Genomic DNA, 26,704 nt, shown 5'->3' on the forward strand with positions numbered 1-26,704 from the left:
AAATATAAATACATTTTTAAACATCATAAATTAGGCTCTCAAAATACATGACATGCATGAGCAGCAATGAAACTTTTTTCAAAACGGGTTCCTTCAGTTTTTTTGCACAACTGCAACCAGCACTTTCGTTTAAAACAAGCCCATGGACAGCACCGGCCCTTCTCACAGGCAGGGGGGCAGGTGTGGCTCATTGTAATTAGGCCAGCTGCTCCTCATTGCTTAATCATTATGAAAGGGCCTTGCTTTCAGGTGTAAGGAGTCTTTTTTTCTGAATGGTCGCTCTTGTGTTTGAAGTTTTATTTGTTGTGGACTTTTGGCCTCTGCGGAATCTTTTTATTAATGAAATGTTTTCTGTTGTTTTTCAGTTCCTGGACTAAAATAAGGCCAAGTATATTTTTTACTTAATTTTTTCCACCCTGTCATACAGTGGCCAACCCCAGCACTGCATCAGAAGGGCTATAAGGCTAAACGTATTTATTAAGAAGAGTCATTGGATACTAAACTTTGTTAGGTATTAAATGAAATTGTTTATATTTGTACAGTGTTTAAACACCTATTTTACCAACATGTCAAATGTTGTATTGAGCTCAGTGAAAGTTAATGAAATGGCTAACGAAAAACCATGATTATAAAGCTTTCAAACTGCAAGTGAAAGATTTCTTACAGCCCTCTGAATTGCTGAGAAATGTAGAGAGAGAAAGGAGGAAAGAGATAGATACCCATCGCCTAATCACTGGGCCTTATAAAAGGGCCTTCCTCACTGTTGTAAGGATCCTTTTCTTTTATTGTGAAACGTTGTGTTTTTGGGTGTCTCTTGACTTTTTGCCTCTGCATGATTGTAGGTTCCATTTTACTCCTTCTGTTTTGTTTTTTTTTTAATGAAGTTTTTTCATTAGTTTTTCAGTTTGTGGGCTAATACATATAATCACTGATTATATCACGAGAGCACAGATGGTTCAGATCCCTCTGAAGGAGAGAGGGAGGGAGAGAGAGAGAGAGAGAGAGAGAGAGAGAGGATCGCTTACTAGGTGACATATGAAAGGGTGAGAAAGAGAGAGGGGGGGGGGGGGGGGCTTATTAGGTGACGTATGAAAGGGGTGTATGCAGGAATCCACAAAGGCAGAGCTCAGGGGTTTTGTTTTGAGTCAGTGGCCAGAGAGTCCGACCAAACCACAGAGAGAGCTGCACCTCCAGCATTCTGCAAAAACCCCCCTCAGACCAGGAAAGCAGTTCTTAGAACGTGATCGTTACCACGCTCTCAAAGGGAAAGAGGTTATAAACAGTGAACTATAGTTCATACTGACAATGCCCTGCCCCCAACCAAAAGTGCCTAATGGAAATTAACTTGCAGGGATTCTACTCTATTTGGTCACACACACACACACAGGCACGCACTCTCTCTTCCCCCTCACCCATGCACTCACATCCTGTTAGCCATCCTGTTAGCCATTCTGCTCCACACCTTACTCAGCACATACATTTATGAAGAATGCTGCATGTCCTGAATGAGTCAGCTGGTCACATGACCATGGAATGTACCATCAGGGCAGGACAAGGAGGGGAATAATCACAATGCTGTGCATTTCATGATGCATTTTGTTTGTGCTGAAAAAAACTTTATTTCAGTATTTTTATATGACTTATTGAGTGTTTATTTAAATCTTTTAATGATGTGCACTTCACTGAGTATTTTATGTATAATGATATTCAACACTGCAAGCAGTACATCAACAATTTGAAAGGTGCACACAAGCTGAAGAACATGTCTGTAACAACTTAATCAGACAAATAAGGTGTGACGTGTAAATATTTCTGATCGTAGTGTCCTAAATTATCATCATTAAAATGTCACATTTACAAATATATGACTATACAAATACAAATGACTATGCTGTACTGCTCCCTACTGGTAAAACTGTGAACTACTTACATTGTAATAGAAGGTTATGATGACATAATGCAACTAAGAAGCAACAGCATAAAACATGCAAATGATAATGAATATAGATCAGAAAAGTGAAAAGTTTAAGTTTATTTAAGTAAATTATAAGTAAATTATAGAGAGCAATACTGACATATTGTCCCTGCAATTTATGTACTATATTGGTACCATGGGAATAGATTTTTAGCATTTTTATTTGTGAAGATAAATGCACAGTTTTCTAAACCTCTCTTGTCTGGTCTGTTGTAATGGAAAGGTGGTCTGAGGTGTGAAGTGAATAAATTTGATCGGAGCGTCAGTGTGGTTTCAGCGCTGAGAGAGGGAGGAGCTGCAGGTCAGTCTTCCTGTGCAGCTCTGGTCTGTGTAGAGCTGAATGTATAAGGCTGTGAGTGGAAAATAACTGGACCTCCCCTGTCACCCCAACAGAGAAGTCTGAAACAGACAAACACATTTTACTTGTAATGAAAGAGACAGCCGTGTGCAAAAGCTTTCAGAAACAATAAGCAGTGCAGTGACCTCAGAGCAGGAAGCATATCAGGCAAAGGAATCTGTCCATGTGACCTTTAAGGCCTCCCTTTTGTTATTTTAGGGTCATTGTTTAATATTATGCTGTCAAAACTAAATACTTTATAGATGCAAGTCCATTCTGGGTCAGGGCATTACTCTCTCCTTGTTCTCTAGATTATTGGCCCCTGTGAACACCGGACAGGCATCTCAGCAGGAAGTGCATGAACATGTGGGAGTCTGCTCATGGTCTGTCCCTGTACACAGGAAGGAATCTGCCACTGAGTCATTGTGTCTGAACATGTGCCCAGTTGTTCTAAAATGTGCAGCACAGCATCAATAACTGAGAACACAAGAAAGCTGTCGCTGTGCATACAGGAAGTGTTTTTGTTTCTGAAGGTACAGGGAGGCCTCTGCAAGCAAGAGGCCTAGCCTTCAGAAAGCATATCCAGCTGATCAAAAGCATGCAGGAGAATACCCTAATCCAGAAGAAGGTTTTCTCTGGCTAATCAGTGGCACACATATCGGTAGATGATATCATTTAGCAGACACTTACATAATGTATCCTGTGCACACAGTTGAGTTTTATACAATTGAGTATATACTGAAGTCACTGGGGTTAACAACCTTGCTCAATGGAACTGGTATGGTAACACTTCCTGCCCCTAACCAATGTACTACACCACTGCCCCAAACCTCAACACATTGAGGACCATTTATCAGACACTGTCAGGGAGTATACTGTACAAGTTTTACTTTGTGTATTTGAAAAACAGCAAAAATATAAGAACAAGCACAGCTCTTGGCAAATCCAGTAAATGTGACATCATTTACAGTCACATGGTATGAACTCTAGTGAGGGAACAGTTCGATCATTCTTATGACAAAGATACATTTCTACGGAAAGCTTCACTCGCGGTCTCTAAATCTCGTATCGGAGTAAACCGTTTCTTTCTCCACTTCCCTCTTGTTCCTCCTCACTTTGGGTTTGTTGGAGGTGAAAGTCAAAGCAGCGTAATTCATTGAGTCCTCTTGACTCCAAAAAGAAAAACACGACACAGCACATATGATTACGCCTCATTCTGATTATCATTTATCACGGATATTCATCTCAGAAATTTACTTTATTTATTTATTTATTTACTTATTTATTTACTTATTTATTTAGTTAGTTACTTATTTTAATTAGTTAGTTAGTTAGTTAGCTAGTTAATATTCTAACCTGTTTGCTCGCCATGTCTTCAACGCTCTCCTGGTTGTTTGATGCAGCTCCTGTGTCAGTAAAATGAAAATGCACATAAGCCACTGGTGTGTGTAAGAAATTAATTACTCAGTTTATGCTCTGATTTTGAATGGTGTACAATCAAATAAGAAAGCTGTTCTTCTTTTTGTACTTCTTGTTCCAGTTCTTTTTTATGTTCTTTTTGCTCTGTCTCTTTTCTGGCTACTCTGTAAAGTGCCTTTGTGACAGTTCTCTGTAAAAAGCGCTACAGAAACAAAATTGTGTTGAATTGCATTATTTTTCTTCTTCTTATAATAATAATAATAATAATAATTATTATTATTATTATTATTATTATTATTATTATTATTATTATTATTGTTATTATTATTATTATTATTATTATTATTATTACCATTATTGTTACTATTAACAATAATATTCATAGCAGTCATAGCAGCTTTGGTAGTAGTATTTCATATAGTCAATTATATTCACCACAGTAGAACCGTTAGTTGCTGCTCAGAGAAGGAGTATATCTGAAGAATGCAGCTATTATATAATCACCAGGGAATCAGGATAGGCTTCAATGGAGATTACTTATCACTTGAAAAGTATTTCAATTTGTTTGGGATGCCAGTTAATTCTGCTTATTCCGCACTCAATCTTATTGACTTCTGCTCAATAATTTTTTTAAAAGAATCTTGGCGTCACATTATAGCTATTTTGTCTACAATTTGGTTAGTGCCAGCTGGTAGCAAAAAAAAAAATGTATGTATATATATATATATATATATATATATATATAACATTGGAATCATTATCAGAAGTTGAATTGTCATAAATTCAGGAGGCATCTGGCATTCTTCTACATGCGATCTGCGTACATGATGTGCATGTATCTAAAAGCAGTGGGAGACGGTCACCTGCACCAACAGAGTAACTTCACCTGAGGTTGTTTTATAGAACTGGGACTGTATATGAATATTTCTGCATGCTATTAATGAAATGGCCTTACATGTGGATGACAAAATTGTTGTCAAATTTTGAAAGCCAACTACTTTGCAGTAAACACTTAACATATTTTTACGGCCGACATTCTTTTCTTGACTCTGCGCCCTTTAAGATATTGAGTATTTTTACGATCTTGCATGTTTCATACTAGTCTGATTTTATTGAACAAAAACTTAACTGCAAATGTGTTGTACAAGATAATCAGGACATATACTGCACATTGATAACTTTGCCTATTACCTTTGAAATTCTCACAGCTTTTTCTACTGTTCAGAGCGAGGACAATATTTAGGACCACACTCAACATCAAAGCTCCCGCCAAGCAATAAAGAGGAAGACGTTCATTCCCTGACATTTTAAAAGCAAGTTTTATAATAAGGCTCTGCAGTAATATTAATAAGGGCATGACAAGAGATTTGTAGTGACACCTGTCCAAAGAACTGATCAGCATGAGAATAAAAATGAGGTCAACAATAAAAATATGTCAAACAATTAACAACTTGCAATATATAAAATACATAAGCAAATGTTCAACAATAATCCAATAATACCAGAAGAAATAGTACTGATGTTCTACTGGTCGCAATGACTTAATACAACATTTATCCCTCGCCTCACAAAAAACATTAAAGAAAAACTTGAAACATTGATTTTGCTATGTGATTGATTTTTTTGCTTACCCGCAACATTCAGCTTGGTCCCATTCCCAAACAGGATCTCCCCACAGGTGGCCACAGCACAGTAGTAAGTCCCAGCATCAGAGGGGCTGAGGTTCCTCTTGGGGAAGTTGTACACACAGCTCTGGGTGGGAGACACAGCCCCAGAGCTCCTCTGGCACTCATCACTCCTGGTTCCATGGGTGGAAATGATTCCTGGAGGGGACTCTCCTGAGCCCTGTCTGAACCAGTACACACTGTGTTCTCCTGCACAGGTCTCAGTGTGTACTGTACACTGCAGAGTCGCAGAGTCTCCTGGCTGCACTGACTCAGACTCGGGCTGCTGCAGTACTACTGTCCTGTTGTGTGACTCTGAGCCTGAAGAATTTTAACAATTAATAACATAACAGGACATATGCTTGGACTCAATCATTATATATGTGCTTTGCTACGGTTATTACCATGATTAACACAGTATTGAATCTAGGCCGTGGCTGAACTTCCCAATCTGGATTAGTGACCAATGCATGCAAAACTGCCTATTTGTCTATTTGTGATGTTTCATTAAAGACTTTAGAAAATCATAATGCAAATTTACAGTGTTTGGCTTAACATGCAATGTCTTAAACAACAGTATACCTTAATATATTTTAACATAGCACTGATCCAATACATGAACACACAACACAGAGTTTGGCTAACCCTACCCTAAAAGAAAGATCTGCTTTCCTAGGATAATTTAAATTCACTTTTAAAAAGCATATTCCAGATGTTTATTTATTTATAAAAATAACACTTTTCTGCAATATTTCACTGGTATTGTGCCAGTGAGCAAAGTATTTTGTTGCAAGCCTGTAACTACATTACATTACATTACAGGCATTTAGCAGACGCTCTTATCCAGAGCGACTTTCACAACTTTTACATTGTATCCATTTATACAGCTGGATATATACTGAAGCAATTCCGGTTAAGTACCTTGCTCAAGGGTACAACAGCAGTGTCCTTACCCGGGAATCGAACCTGCGACCTTTGGGTTACAAGCGCAGTTCCTTACCCACTGTGCTACACTCCGTAACTACTGTAAAGGATCTTTTTAGGTTCATATTTACCCATCACCATTAAAGTCGTTCCATCTCCAAAGATGGTCTCTCTGTAGGGCGTCATAGCGCAGTGGTATGTGGCTGAATCTGATGGCTCTACTTGTGACACAGTCAGGTTAAAGCTCCCCTTCGCTGCTTTAGCACTGAAGCGTTTACCGTTGTTAAACCCATCGAAAAATTGAGGATTTTCTTTTACAACTTGCAATGCAATGTGCTGAATCTTCTGTCCAAGAGGCTGCTTATACCAACTGATATCAAAAACGTTTACAGAGTAGAAGCATGGGAGAGTCACAGTGTCTCCGATCTGAGCTCGCACCAGCGTGTCAGGCTGAATTATATTCCCAAGCAGACCATCTGTAAGACGACAGAAAACAATATTTCAATGCAAATGGCAGTGTGAAATACGCAATTAAAAACCACAACAATCTCTGTATAAATAGGTCTATACAGTCCGAAAGTAAAGTTATTTTGTCTGACAAGTCAATAAAAATTATACACTTACAGACTTGGCTGAAAAGCACAAGAACAGCACAGAGTGGTGGCATCACTGTATCTGAACTCTCCTCTTCTGGAGACTCTCCTCTGCCTGAGACCCTGTTTGTCCTCTGCGCTGTAAAACTCAAACTGTACAGATAAGAGGAGGACTTGAGATAATAATTTCTCTTCATTCACTGAACAGTAGGAGGGCACATGACAGGGGCAGATTTGATTGGCTGTTTAATGAAGCAAATTATTGGGTGCACAAGAGTGGTGCAAGCATCCGCTGATATACACCATCAGTGTAAAAAAAGAACACTGTTGTCATTATTTCCATCCTGCGTAATAAAGGTCAAATAATAATAATAATTCAGTTGTTATTTACAATGCAGTAATGTGGAAGTCCTCACATAGTTTTAAATAGGCTACTTTAAGAATAACTTTAGATTGAAAATGGCACCTTAATTCGTACTACGCTTTAATATGTGTGTGTGTGCGTGTGTGTATGTGTGGTGTGTATGATTGAGTGTATGCGTGTGTGTGTGTGTGTGTGTGTATGTGCGCGCAAGTATTTGTGCGTCCATGGAGGTGTATGTCTGTGTGTGTGTTGGTTTGTGTGTTGTGTGTGTGTGTGTGTGTGTGTGTATGTGTGTATGGTTGTGTGTGTGTACGTGTGTGTGTGTGTATGTTTGTATGGTTGTGTGTGTGTGTGTGTGTGTGTACGGGTGTGTGCCTTTGTGTGTGTGCGTGTGTTTTGTATCTGTGGTTGTTCGTCTGTGTGTATGTAAATGTGTGTGCGTGTGGTTGTGTGTGTGTGTGTGTGTGTGTGTGTCTGTGTGTGTGTGTGTGTGCGTGTGTGCGTGTGTGCGTGTGTACATGTGTGGGTGCGTATGGTTCTGTGTGTGTGTGTGTGTGTGTGCGCGTGTATATGTGTGAGTGTGTATGGTTGTGTGTCTGTGTATGTGTGTGTGTGTGTGTGTGTGTGTGTGTGTGTGTGTATGTCTGGGTGTGTGTGTGTATTGTTGTGTGTGTGTGTGTGTGTGTGTGTGTATGTGTGTGGGTGTGTGTGTGTGTTTGCATGTGTGTTTGTGTGTGCTTGTGTGCGTGTGTACATGTGTGGGTGCGTATTGTTATGTGTGTGTGTGTGTGTGTGTGTGCGCGTGTATATGTGTGGGTGTGTATGGTTGTGTGTCTGTGTATGTGTGTGTGTGTGTGTATGTCTGGGTGTGTGTGTGTATTGTTGTGTGTATTGTTGTGTGTGTGTGTGTGTGTGTGTGTGTGTGTGTATGTGTGTGGGTGTGTGTGTGTGTTTGCGTGTGTGTTTGCGTGTGCAATATCCATGGTGCTGAATTTCTCCTCTCTCTCTGGGATGGAACAGTAGGAGTCAGTGCTGCCCGTAGCTGCACAGGGCTACGAATCTGCATTCACAGGCATTTTTGCAATTTTTCACCTTCTTTCATCTGATAACATAAAAAAGTGGTCAAGAAATGTTAGAATGGCTGATTATGCTAATGACTTCAGATCATTGGGCAGCTCACTGGAATGTTCATACTGTGATGTCACACCTGATCTTATATTGTGATTTTGCACTGCACTGAAGCTAGGGAGAGGTGTCTTTTAATATGTCATTTAATGATTTCTAATTCCACAACTCATAATTCATTACTGAAATATTTTCTCATCATATAATGAGGAATGTACCAGCAATAACATACATGACGTAGATTGTCCATATCCAGGGTGTCAATGTCAGAGGCCTGAGGTTCTGTCACTGGATGACATCACAATGCCCTCATTATGGGAACTACCTCTGTTATCTTTCCTGGCCGTGTCTCAATGAAGCGTCAGTTCAATCTATTTGCATTTAAACTTAGAGTATATACGTTTTTTAAATATAAATACATTTTTAAACATCATAAATTAGGCTCTCAAAATACATGACATGCATGAGCAGCAATTAAACTTTTTCAGTACGGGTTCCTTTAGTCTTTTTGCACAACTGCAACCAGCACTTTCGTTTAAAACAAGACCATGGACAGCACCGGCCCTTCTCACAGGCAGGGGGGCAGGTGTGGCTCATTGTAATTAGGCCAGCTGCTCCTCATTGCTTAATCATTATGAAAGGGCCTTGCTTTCAGGTGTAAGGAGTCTGTTTTTCTGAATTGTCGCTCTTGTGTTTGAAGTTTTATTTTTTGTGAACTTTTGGCCTCTGCAGAATCATTTTATTAATGAAATGTTTTCTGTTGTTTTTCAGTTCCTGGACTAATTTTAGGCCAAGTGCATTTTTTACTTAATTTTTTCCACCGTGTTATACAGTGGCCATCCCCAGCACTGCATCAGAAGGGCTACAAGGCTAAAGGTATTATTAAGAAGACTCCTTGGATACTAAACTTTATTAGGGATTAAATTAATATGCTTATATTTGTACAGTGTTAAAACACCTATTTTACCAACATGTCAAATGTTGACATGAGCTCAATGAAAGTTAATGAAATGGCTGAAGACACACCATAATTAAAAAAACTTTCAAACTGCAAGTGAAAGATTTCTGACAGCCCTCTGAAGTGCTGAGAAATGTAGAGAGAGAGAGAGAGAGTGAGAGAGGGCAGGGGACGGAGAGAGAGAGAGAGGGGGAGGGACAGAGAGAGAATGAGAGAGAGAGATAGAGGGGGGGGTGGGAGAGAGTGAACAGAAGAAAGAGAGAGAGATAGATAGGGTGGTACCAAGTAATGTGTGAAAGGGGTGCATGCAGAGGAAACCACAAAGGCAGAGCAGAGGGGTTTTGTTTTGAGCCAGTGGCCTGAGAGTCAGACCAAACCACAGAGAGATCTGCACCTCCAGCATTGTGCAAAAGCCCCCCTCTGACCAGGAAAGCAGTTCTTAGAACGTGATCTTTACAACGCTCTCAAAGGGAAAGAGGTTATAAACAGTGAACTATAGTTCATACTGACAATGCCCTGCCCCCAACCAACAGTGCCTAATGGAAATTAACTTGCAGGGATTCTACTCTATTTGGTCACACACACACACACACACACACACACACACACACAGGCACGCACTCTCTCTTCCCCCTCACCCATGCACTCACATCCTGTTAGTCAAACCCCCCCATGATACAAGGATAGTTTCATGTGAGTCCATTCTGCTCCACACCTTACTCAGCACATACATTTATGAAGAATGCTGCATGTCCTGAATGAGTCAGCTGGTCACATGACCATGGAATGTACCATCAGGGCAGGACAAGGAGGGGAATAATCACAATGCTGTGCATTTCATGATGCATTTTGTTTGTGCTGAAAAAAACTTTATTTCAGTAGTTTTATATGACTTATTGAGTGTTTATTTAAATCTTTTAATGATGTGCACTTCACTGAGTATTTTATGTATAATGATATTCAACACTGCAAGCAGTACATCAACAATTTGAAAGGTGCACACAAGCTGAAGAACATGTCTATAACTTAATCAGACAAATAAGGTGTGACGTGTAAAAATTTCTGATCGTAATGTCCTAAATTGTCATCATTAAAATGTCACATTTACAAATATATGACTATACAAATACAAATCACAATGCTGTCCGTACTGGTAAAACTGTGAACTACTTACATTGTAATAGAAGGTTATGATGACATAATGCAACTAAGAAGCAACAGCATAAAACATGCAAATGATAATGAATATAGATCAGAAAAGTGAAAAGTTTAAGTTTATTTAAGTAAATTATAAGTAAATTATAGAGAGGAATTCTGACATATTGTCCCTGCAATTTATGTACTATATTGGTACCATGGGAATAGATTTTTAGCATTTTTATTTGTGAAGATAAATGCACAGTTTTCTAAACCTCTCTTGTCTGGTCTGTTGTAATGGAAAGGTGGTCTGAGGTGTGAAGTGAATAAATTTGATCGGAGCGTCAGTGTGGTTTCAGTGCTGAGAGAGGGAGGAGCTGCAGGTCAGTCTTCCTGTGCAGCTCTGGTCTGTGTAGAGCTGAATGTATAAGGCTGTGAGTGGAAAATAACTGGACCTCCCCTGTCACCACAACAGAGCAGTCTGAAACAAACAAACACATTTTACTAGTAATGAAAGAGAGAGCCGTGTGTAAAAGCCTTCAGAAACAATAAGCAGTGCTGTGACCTCAGAGCAGGAAGCATATCAGGCAAAGGTATCTGTCCATGTGACCTTTAAGGCCTCCATTTTGTTATTTTAGGGTCATTGTTTAATATTATGCTGTCAAAACTAAATATTTTATAGATGCAAGTCCATTCTGGGTAAGGGCATTACTCTCTCCTTGTTCTCTAGATTATCGGCCCCTGTGAACACCTGACAGGCATCTCAGCAGGAAGTGCATGAACATGTGAGAGTCTGTTCATGCTCTGTCCCTGTACACAGGAAGGAATCTGCCACTGAGTCATTGTGTCTGAACATGTGCCCAGTTGTTCTAAAACATACAGCACAGCATCAATAACTGAGAACACAAGAAAGCTGTCGCTGTGCATACAGGAAGTGTTTTTGTTTCTGAAGGTACAGGGAGGGCTCTGCTAGCAAGAGGCCTAGCCTTCAGAAAGCATATCCAGCTGATCTAAAGCATGCAGGAGAGTACCCTAATCCACAACAAGGTTTTCTCTGGCTAAGCAGTGGCACACATATCGGTATATGTGCCAGATCCAGCCCTGGCATGGATGTCCAAACATATCCATGTGGAGAAAATTTTTCAGTAAAATTTTAAATGACAGTATTGATACAGTAAGATGCATTGTGATAGAAATGTATCTCATTTATAGACCCTGATTGTATGATATATGGAGTCACTTGGCCACCAGTGTTAGCCTAATAACTCCAGTAGCACTCCCTGTAGACTGGTTATGTATGCAAAGCAAAACTTACATACCACTGAAAAGGAGCTACAGACACAACAGTTACATGCGCCATGAGGCATTTTGGCACAACATAGTGATAAAATGAGAGCTCTTTGGCCACAACCCACCAAAGATACATTTAGAGAGAAGACTTAGAGAGCTTGGGAGTGGATCTATTTTGCTTTGGGGTGGTGTGGTAAAACTCTTAGGCAAAAATAGAATGACTGCGACAAGAGGCATTTATAAGGTGTGATTTCTGCCAAATACGGTATTACTAACCGCTAACTGACAAGATAGCCAAATTTGTGCGCATGTTACATTTCAATCTGTTAAATTCAGAAAATGTAAAGCAATTGTGCATTACAGTTTTAAAAAAAACATGTCATGTTTGAGTTTGTACCCTAGAGATGTCGTGTTAACTGCATTGAGATTTTTTTTTTTTTTTTTTTACCAAAAGCACTTTACAGTTGATCCAGAAAAGAACACTGCGTGAAAACCAGGCCTGATCCCCCAAAAAGAGAGCAACTGAAGTAAAAAGACAAAACAAAACAAATAAAACAACAACAATTCCCCAATGAGAAGAATATCACTCAAATCGAGGGAAGAAGTCTCAGGAGAAACAAGGCCATAGAGGGGCAGGCCAATCTCAGCTGGGATAGTTAAGACAGAACGGTGCTTCTTTCATTAATAAAATCATCAAGACATGCAATTTGATCGACGGTGGCCAAACTGTTGCACACCAAAGTAAAGTATGTGATGACTATTGTATTGTATGAAAAGTGGTAGAGACAACATTTGACATTTTCATGAACAGTTGGGGAAATAACCCCACTTTCCCCAGCTGAAACTATGTTTATGAAGCCCACAATTAATGGATCTACTATTTACTTTTATCACTGACTGCCCTTGAAACACAAAAACTGTACATTGCAAAACATTATGATTCCGTCTAATCAGTGAATCACTGCTGACACATTAACAGTCTGCCCTTGTTTTGAAGTTCTAATGTTTCAATCTCCCATCTTTGTATGATATCATTTAACAGACACTTACATAATTTATCCTGTGCACACAGTTGAGTTTTATACAATTGAATATATACTGAAGTCACTGGGGTTAACAACCTTGCTCAATGGAACAGGTATGAGGACAGTGCATCACCTGAGAACCAGGTAACACGTCCTGTTCCCTAACCAATGTACTACACTACTGCCCCAAACCGACTCAACACATTGAGGACCATTTATCAGACACTGTCAGGGATTATTCTGTACAAGTTTTAATTTGTGTATTTGAAAAACAGCATAATGTAAGAACAAGCACAGCTCTTGGCAAATCCTATAAGTGTGATATCATTTACAGTCACATGGCATAATGTTCACCAACTCTGGTGAGGAAACAGTTTGATCATTCTTATGACAAAGATACATTTCTACGGAAAGCTTCACTCGCGGTCTCTAAATCTCGTATCGGAGTAAACCGTTTCTTTCTCCACTTCCCTCTTGTTCCTCCTCACTTTGGGGTTCTTGGTGGTGAAAGTCAAAGCAGCGTAATTCATTGCTGCCTCTTGACTCTAAAAAGAAAAACACGACACAGCACATATGATTACGCCTCATTCTGATAATAATTTATCACGGATATTCATCTCAGAAATTGACTTTATTTATTTATTTATTTACTTATTTATTTATTTATTTATTTATTTAGTTAGTTACTTATTTTAATTAGTTAGTTAGTTAGTTAGCTAGTTAATATTCTAACCTGTTTGCTCGCCATGTCTTCAACGCTCTCCTGGTTGTTTGATGCAGCTCCTGTGTCAGTAAAATGAAAATGCACATAAGCCACTGGTGGGTGAAAGAAATTAATTACTCAGTTTTATGCTCTGAATTTGAATGGTGTACAATCAAATAAGAAAGCTGTTCTTCTTTTTGTACTTCTTGTTCCAGTTCTTTTTTATGTTCTTTTTGCTCTGTCTCTTTTCTGGCTACTCTGTAAAGTGCCTTTGAGACAGTTCTCTGTAAAAAGCGCTACAGAAATAAAATTGTGTTGAATTGCATTCTTTTTCTTCTTCTTATAATAATAATAATTATTATAATTATTGTTATTATTATTATTATTATTATTATTATTATTATTACCATTATTGTTACTATTAACCATGATATTCATAGCAGTCATAGCAGTTCTGCTAGTAGTATTTCACATAGTCAGTTATGTTCACCACAGTAGGACTGTTAGTTGCTGCTCAGAGAAGGAGTATATCTGAAGAATGCAGCTATTATATAATCACCAGGGTATTAGGATAGGCTTCAATGGAGATTACTTATCACTTGAAAAGTATTTCAATTCGTTTGGGATGCCAGTTAATTCTGCTTATTCCGCACTCAGTCTTATTGACTTCTGCTCAATAATTTTTTTAAAAGAATCTTGGGGTCACATTATAGCTATTTTGTCTACAATTTGGTTAGTGCCAGCTGGTAGCAAAAAAAAATGTATATATATACATGTGGATGACAAAATTGTTGTCAAATTTTGAAAGCCAACTACTTTGCAGTAAACACTTAACGTATTTTTACGGCCGACATTCTTTTCTTGATTCTGCGCCCTTTAAGATATTGAGTATTTTTACGATCTTGCATGTTTCATACTAGTCTGATTTTATTGAACAAAAACTTAACTGCAAATGTGTTGTACAAGATAATCATGACATATACCGCACATTGATAACTTTGCCTCTTACCTTTGCAATTCTCACAGCTATTTCTTAATTTCAGAATGAGGACAATATTTAGGATCACGCTCAACATCAAAGCACCCGCCAAGCAATATAGAGGAAGGGCTTCATTTCCTGACATTTTAAAAGAAAAAGTTAGTAAACACCCTGCATGAAAAATATTAATAAGAGCATATGAAGACATTGACAGGAACACCTGTGCAACAAACTGATCAGCATGAGATTGAAAACAAGAGAAGGCAAACAATTTACAACTTACAATATAGACATGAAATAGAAAATGTGAAACAATAATCCAATAATATCAGATGAAGTCTGTAAACTCTAATGGTTTAAATGATTTAAAACATCAACAAAAAAAAAAAGCATGAACAAAGAAAATACTTTTTACTATGTGATTGCATTTTCTCTTACCCTTAACATCCAGCTTGGTTCCGTTCCCAAACAGGATCTCCTCACAGGTGGCCACAGCACAGTAGTAAGTCCCAGCATCAGAGGGGCTGAGGTTCCTCTTGGGGAAGTTGTAGACACAGCTCTGTGTGGGAGACACAGCCCCAGAGCTCCTCTGGCACTCATCACTCCTGGTTCCATGGGTGGAAATGATTCCTGGAGGGGACTCTCCTGAGCCCTGTCTGAACCAGTACACACTGTGTTCTCCTGCACAGGTCTCAGCGTGGACTGTACACTGCAGAGTCACAGAGTCTCCTGGCTGCACTGACTCAGACTCGGGCTGCTGCAGCACTACTGTCCTGCCGTGTGACTCTGAACCTGAAGAATTTTAACAATTAATAACATAACAGGACATATGCTTGGACTCAATCATTATATATGTGCTTTGCTACAGTTATTACCATGATTAACACAGTATTGAATCTAGGCCGTGGCTGAACTTCCCAATCTGGATTAGTGACCAATGCATGCAGAACTGCCTATTTGTCTATTTGTGATGTTTCATTAAAGACTTTAGAAAATCATAATGCAAATTTACAGTGTTTGGCTTAACGTGCAATGTCTTAAACAACAGCATACCTTAATATATTTTAACATAGCACTGATCCAATACACAAACACACAAAACAGAGTTTGGCTAACCCTACCCTAAAAGAAAGATCTGCTTTCCTAGGATAATTTAAATTCACTTTTAAAAAGCATATTCCAGATGTTTATTTATTTATAAAAAATAACACTTTTCTGCAATATTTCACTGGTGTTGTGCCAGTGAACAAAGTATTTTGTTGCAAGCCTGTAACTACTGTAAAGCATCATTTTAGGTTCATATTTACCCATCACCATTAAAGTTGTTCCATCTCCAAAGATGGTCTCTCTGAAGAGCATCATAGCGCAGTGGTATGTGGCTGAATCTGATGGCTCTATTTGTGACACAGTCAGGTTAAAGCTCCCCTTTGTTCCTTTAGCACTGAAGCGTTTACTGTTGTTAAACTCATTGAACAATTGATCCTTTTCTTTTCTAACTTGCACTGCAATGTGCTGAATCTTCTGTCCAAGAGGCTGCTTATACCAACTGATATCAAAAACGTTTTCAGAGTAGAAGCATGGGAGAGTCACAGTGTCTCCGATCTGAGCTCGCACCAGCGTGTCAGGCTGAATTATATTCCCAAGCAGACCATCTGTAAGACGACAGAAAACAATATTTCAATGCAAATGGCAGTGTGAAATACGCAATTAAAAACCACAACAATCTCTGTATAAATAGGTCTATATAGTCGGAATGTAAAGTTATTTTGTCTGACAAGTCAATAAAAATTATACACTTACAGACTTTGCTGAAAAGCACAAGAACAGCACAGAGTGGTGGCATCACTGTATCTGAACTCTCCTCTTCTGGAGACTCTCCTCTGCCTGAGACCCTGTTTGTCCTCTGCGCTGTAAAACTCAAACTGTACAGATAAGAGGAGGACTTGAGATAATAATTTCTCTTCATTCACTGAACAGTAGGAGGGCACATGTCAGGGGCAGATTTGATTGGCTGTTTAATGAAGCAAATTATTGGGTGCACAAGAGTGGTGCAAGCATCCGCTGATACACACCATCAGTGTAAAAAAAGAACACTGTTGTCATTATTTCCATCCTGCGTAATAAAGGTCAAATAATAATAATAATTCAGTTGTTATTTACAGTGCAGTAATGTGGAAGTCCTCACATAGTTTTAAATAGGCTACTTTAAGAATAACTTTAGATTGAAAATGGTACCTTAATTCGTACTACGCTTTAATATGTGTGTGTGTGTGCGTGTGTGTATGTGTGGTGTGTATGGTTGTGTGTATGCGTGTGTGTGTGTGTGTGTGTGTATGTGCGCGCAAGTATGTGTGCGTCCATGAAGGTGTATGTCTCTGTGTGTGTGTGTTTGTGTGTTGTGTGTGTGTGTGTGTGTATGTGTGTATGGTTGTGTGTGTGTACGTGTGTGTGTGTGTATGTGTGTATGTGTGTATGGTTGTGTGTGTGTGTGTGTGTGTGTATGGGTGTGTGTATGGGTGTGTGCCTTTGTGTGTGTGTGTGTGTTTGTGTATCTGTGGTTGTTCGTCTGGGTGTATGTAAATGTGTGTGCGTGTGGTTATGTGTGTGTGTGTGTGTGTGTGTGTGTGTGCGTGTGTGCGTGTGTACATGTGTGGGTGCGTATGGATATGTGTGTGTGTGTGTGTGTGTGTGTGTGTGTTTGCGTGTGTGCGCGTGTATATGTGTGGGTGTGTATGGTTGTGTGTCTGTGTATGTGTGTGTGTGTGTGTGTGTGTGTATGTCTGGGTGTGTGTGTGTATTGTTGTGTGTGTGTGTGTGTGTGTGTGTGTGTGTATGTGTGTGTATGTGTGTGTGTGTGTGTGTGTGTGTGTGTGTGTGTGTGTTTGCGTGTGTGTTTGTGTGTGCATTGTCCATGGTGCTGAATTTCTCTGCTCTCTCTGGGATTGGACAGTAGGAGTCAGTGCTGCCCGTAGCTGCACAGGGCTAGGAATCTGCATTTACAGGCATTTTTGCAATTTTTCACCTTCTTTCATCTGATAACATGAAAAAGTGGTCAAAAAATGTTAGAATGGCTGATTATGCTAATGACTTCAGAACATTGGGCAGCTCACTGGAATGTTCATACTGTGATGTCACACCTGATCTTATATTGTGATTTTGCACTGCACTGAAGCTAGGGCGAGGTGTCTTTTAATATGTAATTTAATGATTTCTAATTCCACACCTCATAATTTATTACTGAAATATTGTCTCATCATATAATGAGCAATGTACCAGCAATAACATACATAACGTAGATTGTCCATATCCAGGGTGTCAATGTCAGAGGCCTGAGGTTCTGTCACTGGATGACATCACAATGGCCTCATTATGGGAACTACCTCTGTTATCTCTCCTGGCCATGTTTCAACGAAGCGTCAGTTCAATCTATTTGCATTTAAACTTAGAGTATATACGTTTTTTAAATATAAATACATTTTTAAACATCATAAATTAGGCTCTCAAAATTCATGACATGCATGAGCAGCAATTAAACTTTTTCAATACGGGTTCCTTTAGTCTTTTTGCACAACTGCAACCAGCACTTTCGTTTAAAACAAGACCATGGACAGCACCGGCCCTTCTCACAGGCAGGGGGGCAGGTGTGGCTCATTGTAATTAGGCCAGCTGCTCCTCATTGCTTAATCATTATGAAAGGGCCTTGCTTTCAGGTGTAAGGAGTCTTTTTTTCTGAATGGTCGCTCTTGTGTTTGAAGTTTTATTTGTTGTGGACTTTTGGCCTCTGCGGAATCTTTTTATTAATGAAATGTTTTCTGTTGTTTTTCAGTTCCTGGACTAAAATAAGGCCAAGTGTATTTTTTACTTAATTTTTTCCACCCTGTCATACAGTGGCCAACCCCAGCACTGCATCAGAAGGGCTATAAGGCTAAATGTATTATTAAGAAGAGTCATTGGATACTAAACTTTGTTAGGTATTAAATAAAATTGTTTATATTTGTACAGTGTTTAAACACCTATTTTACCAACATGTCAAATGTTGTATTGAGCTCAGTGAAAGTTAATGAAATGGCTAACGAAAAACCATGATTATAAAGCTTTCAAACTGCAAGTGAAAGATTTCTTACAGCCCTCTGAAGTGCTGAGAAATGTAGAGAGAGAAAGGAGGAAAGAGATAGATACCCATCGCCTAATCACTGGGCCTTATAAAAGGGCCTTCCTCACTGTTGTAAGGATCCTTTTCTTTTATTGTGAAACGTTGTGTTTGAGGGTGTCTCTTGACTTTTTGCCTCTGCATGATTGTAGGTTCCATTTTACTCCTTCTGTTTTGTTTTTTTTTTTAATGAAGTTTTTTCATTAGTTTTTCAGTTTCTGGGCTAATACATATAATCACTGATTATATCACGAGAGCACAGATGGTTCAGATCCCTCTGAAGGAGAGAGAGAGAGAGAGAGAGAGAGAGAGAGGGTGGCTTACTAGGTGACATATGAAAGGGGTGAGAGAGAGAGAGAGAGAGAGAGAGAGGGTGGCTTACTAGGTGACATATGAAAGGGGTGAGGGAGAGAGAGAGAGAGAGAGAGAGAGAGGGTGGCTTACTAGGTGACATATGAAAGGGGTGAGAGAGAGAGAGAGAGAGAGGGTGGCTTACTAGGTGACATATGAAAGGGTGAGAGAGAGAGAGAGAGAGAGGGTGGCTTACTAGGTGACATATGAAAGGGGTGAGAGAGAGAGAGAGGGGGGGGGGCCTTACTAGGTGACATATGAAAGGGGTGAGAGAGAGAGAGAGAGAGAGAGAGAGAGAGAGGGGGGGCTTACTAGGTGACATATGAAAGGGGTGAGAGAGAGAGAGAGAGAGAGAGAGAGAGGGGGGGCTTACTAGGTGACATATGAAAGGGGTGAGAAAGAGAGAGAGAGGGGGGGGGGGGGGCTTATTAGGTGACGTATGAAAGGGGTGTATGCAGGAAACCACAAAGGCAGAGCTCAGGGGTTTTGTTTTGAGTCAGTGGCCAGAGAGTCCGACCAAACCACAGAGAGAGAGCAGCACCTCCAGCATTGTGCAAAAACCCCCCTCAGACCAGCAAGCAGGTCTCAGAGCGTGATCTTAAGCATGTTCTCAAAGGAAAGATGTTATAAGCAGGAAACAAAAACAGTACTGGACAATAATTAATACTGCCCTGCCCCCTGCACCCTAGTACCCAATGGAACCTAACTTGCTAGGATACTGCTCTCTTTGGTCACACACACACACACACACAGGCACGCACTCCCTCTTCCCCCTCAGCTATGCACTCACACCCTGTTTATCAAACCCCCCCACCTCCCCCATGATACAAGGATAGTTTCATGTGAGTCCATTCTGCTCTAGACTTTACTCACTACATACATTAATTACGAAGAATACTGCATGTCCTGAATGAGTAGAACGCTTTAATGGCTCGTGTCACCACAGCTGGTCACATGACCATGGAACGTACCATCAGGGCAGGAAAAGAAGTGGAATGATCAAGATGCTGAGTGATCACATCATTTCAGACTTATTGAGTATGTATTTAAATCTTGGACACAGATTGTAAATATAAGCGCACTGGTTTCTAAGCCGCTCTTTTCTGGTCTCATGTAATGGAAAGGTGGTCTGAGGTGTGAAGTGAATAAATTTGATCGGAGCGTCAGTGTAGTTTCAGCGCTGAGAGAGGGAGGAGCTGCAGGTCAGTCTTCCTGTGTAGCTCTGGTCTGTGTAGAGCTGAATGTATAAGGCTGTGAGTGGAAAAAAACTAGACCTCCCCTGTCACCAAAACAGAGCAGTCTGAAACAGACAAACACATTTTACTTGTAATGAAAGAGAGAGCCGTGTGCAAAAGCTTTCAGAAACAATAAGCAGTGCAGGGAACTCAGAGATGGAAATATATCAGCCAAAGTGTCTGCCCATGTGACCTTTAATGCCTTCCTTTTATTATTGTACTCCTCAACTAGAATAACTCTGTCCCAGGAGCATTTTAAAAGCCATACAAATGTATGTTTTATGGAAATGTTTTGAGAGTTCCTCCCCTAAACAAGCAGAATAACTGTCACCCTACCAACCCCACCGCCATACTACCTGCAGCCCTTTCTGTTGTTTGACTTTTTGACAAGAAACATTATAATGTGAATCATGGTCACAAAACACAGACATTTCTGTGAAATGCAAAAGAATGGGTCCAGTGTGATTAATGCTACACAGCAGCTGAGTACATGTTCACCGCTCTTCCTCAGAGAACGGGTGCATTCCCAGCTCCTGACACCAGGGGGTGGGTTACAGCATGAGCATCAAGCCACAAAACTTCCATTCTTGAGGGATCTGGAATCAGACCTGTGTGGAATTCCATTATAAGTGCAGTTAATTGCTTGTGTGTCTGTACTGTACGTAACGTATATAAAACTGTTTGGTTTACGTTCATTGGATTCAACACCAGTAACTCTGTTTTTGTTTGTATTATTTTAATGATTATTAAATTATGCAAATGGTGTAATAATTGCCTGTTTTGTAGATATAATTCTCAGGATCGAAACTTCATGGTACTGCACCTAGTGACTGACCAGGGTGTCATTCTGATGTCTATCTCTAAACATCCTTTAGAGACAGACGGCCTGCATGCAGTCGAGAATACATATTTACCACAGAATAATTATTAAACACTCGTCAAATTATTAAACATAAATCATTCAGTCAAATTGTTCATTGCCTGAAATAAGGTGAAAAATTATGACAATGATGATTATGAGGTGGTGGGTGGTATTGGTGATGTTAACAATGACGATGATGATGACGATGATGATGTTAACACTGTGGAAGATGATCCTAACTAGAAAAGTGATCATGATATTTGTGAATCTATGTAATAGTGGCAGGGGCGGGGCTATCCTACTCCCTGACAAAAGGTTCCTACGTTCCCTGAAAGCTCCTTGGAGCTCTTTAGAAACTGACATAGCACTGGCACTGTTCGCCGGGCAGTCCACTCTCACGATCAAACATGATATAGACCCATGAGCCCACCAAAGTGAAAAGTGCATCATGCCCACATTATGCTAGTTGTTTTATTTTTCTTGTACGCATTACACTTGTCACTCTAATGCCTGGATGTTCAGTGCAAAATCTATCTTCCAAGATTAATGAGCACTATGAAGCTAGAGCATCTTAAATTAGCTCCAAGCAACTAGTGTTAGCGTTCCAAATATTACAGCATGTCCTAACTTTGAGTTGAGGCTTGACAAAAAGCAACTTGAAAACTGATCAATCATTTAATGCTGGGATCTTTCCATGTACAATGTGATGCTTACAAGAATGTTTGCACATTTAATAACTAATAATTAAATCCTAAAATAGTGTGAAACTGACAGATTTCTCTGTTTGGCACAAATGTATCTATGCCACCTGGTCACAATACTGGGCAGAACAGACAGACCTCAGACTGAATGGTAGCCAGGCCCTCGTCAGGCCTATTTTAAAGGCACAGCCTGCTATACATGTAGCATTAGCCCTTAGTGGAAATGAATGACCATCAATGAGACACACTCTGCATGAATATGTGATAGGAGGTTAAGCATGAGCTTTTGCTGTTACTGATCAGTACAAGTTTTTTCCAATTCCGAAAATATTGGCTGCAGCACACTATGATACATTTTTGTCATAAAAAGATGAATGGCGATAACAGTCTTAAGATACTGTAACATTACAGGAATTTCAGACATACTCTGTCTCACCTGTATGTTTAGATAGATACTTTCATTCAACCCTGTGGGGTAATTTGTCCTCTGCATTTGACCCATCTTAGTTACTTAGGAGCAGAGGGCGGCCACAGTGCAGCGCCCGGGGACCAACTCCAGTTCTGAGGCCGGTGCCTTGGTCAAGGGCACCTGCAGGAGCACGCCTAGCCTTCTTGCGAGGCAACACTGCTAACCACTATGCCACCCTGCCCGCCCGGTTTGATGCTGCTGTTTGGAAACCATTAGCTCTCAGTGCCAAAGTTCTGTTCATGAACTTTCTGTACTGAAATATATTTTCATTTGTATCATTAAGTCATTATTATATGTGTGTGATTTAAAATAATTCTGTTTTGATGTTGGAATAGCAGTGTTTATTCCAAATTGCATGTTTTCTCTAAAAATGCATTTGATCCCTCAAACAGGCCACAATAAGATTCCTTCACAAAGATCCAGCAGCTATCGTAGACTGAAATAAATGCATCTTGTATTTACAGTTTCAGACTAAAGTTGACAAAGTCCTTCTGTTATGATTGTCGGTGTTCAAATACTTTTGAGTATCAGGAACATAATCAAAACCATTTCAAATGATTGAAATTCATTTTAATTGCATTACACTGTTTGAGTAACATCAGCTGTCATATGCTATTATGCCAAAATTAGGATTCATACACCAGGGTAATTTGTAAACAGGGATTGCGTTCTGGAAAAAAGTCATTATAAGAAGAAGAAGGAGAAAAAGAATACCCAGAAGGAGGTATTAATATGAATATGATTCGCTGATTTAATGGTATGAATCCCATAATATCATCATTATTTATGCCTTTTTGCAATAGATGAGGACAAATATGGGCAACATGCAACAGAGAACTCCAGTCCGTATGATCGAGAGCCAGACAAGCGTGGATAATTCACCTCCTGAAATATAAATATGTGTTTAGGATTTTGTGAATGACATTGAGATTTTTTGGTTACTACAAAAAAAATTATGTAAAAATCTATATATTTTCCTAGTTAAATATAGTTTTACATTACAATTGTGAATCAATACTATATGTGATATCATGCTGTACATACATTTAACCCTCCTGTTATGTTGCGGGTCAAATAAACCTTTTTAAAGTTTGAAAATCTAGGAAAAATACTTAAAATTATTTTTTCAGTATGAAACTTCTTCTACTGGCCTTAATTAGTGTAATCAACATTTTAAATGAAAATGGTTCATTTCATGTATTTGCAAACCCCCCCGTATGGGGATTGACCCGGGAACATTTTTGCTGTACCTAAAAAATGAACAGAACAGGAGGGTTAAACAAGCTTACCCTCAACATCCAGCTTGGTCCCGTTCCCAAACAGGATCTCCCCACAGGTGGCCACAGCACAGTAGTAAGTCCCAGCATCAGAGGGGCTGAGGTTCCTCTTGGGGAAGTTGTAGACACAGCTCTGTGTGGGGGACACAGCCCCAGAGCTCCTCTGGCACTCATCACTCCTGTTTCCATGGGTGTAAATGATTCCTGGAGGGGACTCTCCTGAGCCCTGTCTGAACCAGTACACACTGTGTTCTCCTGCACAGGTCTCAGTGTGTACTGTACACTGCAGAGTCACAGAGTCTCCAGAATGCACTGACTCAGACTCGGGCTGCTGCAGTACTACTGTCCTGTTGTGTGACTCTGAACCTAAAGAATTCAGTTCAATAATTAAATTTATAACAGGATACATGCTTGGATTCGATCATTATTTTTGTATTTCTGTAATTCAAAAGCATATGCAGGGTTTTCTTTTTGTACAAGCACTATTTTAAATCTGGTTTTGTCATTTCCAAACTAGCAATTAGCTTAGTAAAGAAGAAAATAAAGAAATAAAGAAAATGTCTGTTTATGTCTTTTGTATCAATGAGTTTAGAAAAATAATAATGCAAATTTTGCCTGTTTTGCTGAACATACAATATCTCAAGTAATAACAAATGTTAATGCTCCTCAATTTCTTAATGCTCACCCAAAGCATGAATACACAAAGCAGAGTTTTAGAGACCCTACAAAAAAAAGATCTGCTTTCTTAAGATTTTTTCAAATTTTAAATCACCTTCAACTTCCTGTACAAGAAAAAAAAAGTATAAGATGTCGACTGAAGGTTCATATTTACCCAGGACCATTAATGTAGTTCCTTCTCCAAAGCTGATATCATTTTTGAGCTCAATAGCGCAGTAGTATGTGGCTGAATCCGACGGCTCTACTTGTGACACAGTCAGGTTCGAGCTCCCCTTTGCTGCTTTAGCACTGAGGCGCGTACTGTTTATAAACACATTGAAATCTATAGTATAAGGTTCAGAATTTTTTATCATTAACAATTGCTCAGGCTTCTGTCCAAGAGGCTGCTTAAGCCATCTGTACCACAGCACAACATCTTTAGCATAGAAACATGGGAGAGTCACACTGTCTCCCAGCTGTGCTGTCACAAGCGCGTGAGGCTGAACTATGTTCTCCCCAAGCAGGCCATCTGAAACACAACAGCAAGCATCTTCAACTGACAATGGGAACAATAAAGCCAAAAAAGTGAATCATTAATTTCTGTATAAAAGCCTCCATAGAGTCCATGAGTAGAGTTATTTTGGCTGATAAGATAAAAACAGTTTTACACTTACAGACTTTGCTGAAAAGCACAAGAACAGCACAGAGTGGCGGCATCACTGTATCTGAACTCTCCTCTTCTGGAGACTCTTCTCTGCCTGAGACCCTGTTTGTCCTCTGCGCTGTAAAACTCAAACTGTACAGATAAGAGGAGGACTTGAGATAATAATTTCTCTTCATTCACTGAACAGTAGGAGGGCACATGTCAGGGGCAGATTTGATTGGCTGTTTGATGAGGCAAATTATTGGGTGCACAAGAGTGGTGCAAGCATACGCTGATAAACACCCTCAGTGCAAAAAAAGAACAATGTTGTCATTATTTCCATCCTGCTTAATAAAGGTCAAATAATAATAATAATCCAGTTGTTATTTACACTGCAAGTCTTCACAAAGTTTGAAATAGCTTACTTTCAGACTAACTTTAGATTGAAAACGAGACCTCAATTCGTACTAGGGTTAAATATGTCTGTGTGTGTGTGTGTGTGTGTGGATGTGTGTGTGTGCGTGCGTGGGTGTATATGTGTGTGGGTGTGTGTGTGCGCATGTATGTGTCTATGTGTGCGTGCGTGGGTGTATGTGTGTGGGTGTGTGTTGTGCACATGTATGTGTTTGTGCATGGAGGTGAATGTGTCTGTGTGTGTCTATTTGTGTGGTGTGTGTGTGTGTGTATGTGAGTATGTGTGTGTGTGTGTGTGTGTGTGTATGTGAGTACGGTTGTGTGCGGGTGTGTGTGTTTGTGTGCAGTGTCCATGGTGCTGAATTTCTCTACTGTCCCATTCCAGGAGTAGGAGGCAGTGCTGCCCGTAGGTGGATTGGGCCGGGATTCTGCATTCACATGCATTTTTGATATTTTTCAACTTCTATCATCTGAAAACATGAAAAAAGTGGTCAAAAACAACAACAACAAAAAAAGATCTGTTGTCTTTACTATAAGAGCCACCCAAAGGTTTCGAATGGCTGATTATGCTAATGAGTTCAGAACATTGGGCAGCTCACTGGAATGTTTATACTGTGATGTCACACCTGATCTTACATTGTGATTTTGCACTGCACTGAAACCAGGGTGAGTTCTCTTTAAATAAGTTATTTCATGATTTGTAATTGCACAACTCATAATTCATAACTGAAATATTTTCTCATAATAGAATGAGGAATGTACCAGCAATAACTTGCATACCGTAGATTGTCCATATCCAGGGTGTCAATGTCTGAGGCTTGAGGTTCTGTCACTGGATGACATCACAATGGCCTCATTAAGGGGACTACCTCTGTTATCTCTCCTTGCCTTATCTCAATGAAGGGCCAGTTCAATACACGTAGTTGCATTTAAACTTAGAATATATACGTTTTTAAATAAATAAATGAAATAAATACATTTTTAAAAATCATAAATTAGGCTCTCAAAATACATGACATGCATGAACAGCAATGAAACGTTTTAAATCTTCTTGCATAACTGCAATCAGAAATTTTATTTAAAAATCTTAGCTGTGCAGGTTGTGGTGCCCGGAAGGGTGGTGGTGTTCTGTCCCTCCAGCACCCAGGTATCCAAGCAACCTGGGAGAGCTGCAGGACCATGGACAGCACCGGCCCTTCTCACAGGCAGGGGGGCAGGTGTGGCTCATTCTAATTAGGCCAGCTGCTCCCCATTGCCTGATCACAGGGCATTATGAAAGGGCCTTGCTCACAGGTGTAAGGAATCCTTTTTCTGAAAGGTTGTTGTTGTGTTTGAAGGGTTAGTGTGTTGTGGACATTTTGGCCTCTGGATGATTTTTCATGACTGTTTCTTCATTCAGTGTTCTTTTTTTTTTTTGTTTTTTTCAGTTCCTGGACGAATGAAAGTAAGTAC

General features: G+C 39.6%; 1 protein-coding gene and 1 gene segment (V, D, J or C); both read right to left on the reverse strand.

The window, feature by feature from the left end:
- Positions 1 to 3,175: 3,175 nt before the first annotated feature.
- LOC118223816 lies at positions 3,176 to 6,977 on the reverse strand. The segment is given in 5 exon segments: positions 3,176 to 3,484; positions 3,669 to 3,718; positions 5,363 to 5,716; positions 6,451 to 6,795; positions 6,944 to 6,977. Coding segments are annotated over 4 exon segments (588 nt in total).
- Positions 6,978 to 13,160: 6,183 nt separating this feature from the next.
- LOC118223777 (immunoglobulin kappa light chain-like) overlaps positions 13,161 to 26,704 on the reverse strand; it is a 29,627-nt gene continuing 16,083 nt past the window's right edge. The window contains exons 6-7 of the mRNA XM_035410757.1: positions 13,545 to 13,594; positions 13,161 to 13,356 (exon numbers count right to left, since the gene is read on the reverse strand). Of these exons, the coding sequence (XP_035266648.1) occupies positions 13,228 to 13,356; positions 13,545 to 13,594 (179 nt within the window). The 3' untranslated portion in view covers positions 13,161 to 13,227. The remainder of the gene's footprint in view (positions 13,357 to 13,544; positions 13,595 to 26,704) is intronic.

This window comes from Anguilla anguilla, chromosome 3 (assembly GCF_013347855.1).
Source record: "Anguilla anguilla isolate fAngAng1 chromosome 3, fAngAng1.pri, whole genome shotgun sequence".
Taxonomy (NCBI): domain Eukaryota; kingdom Metazoa; phylum Chordata; class Actinopteri; order Anguilliformes; family Anguillidae; genus Anguilla; species Anguilla anguilla.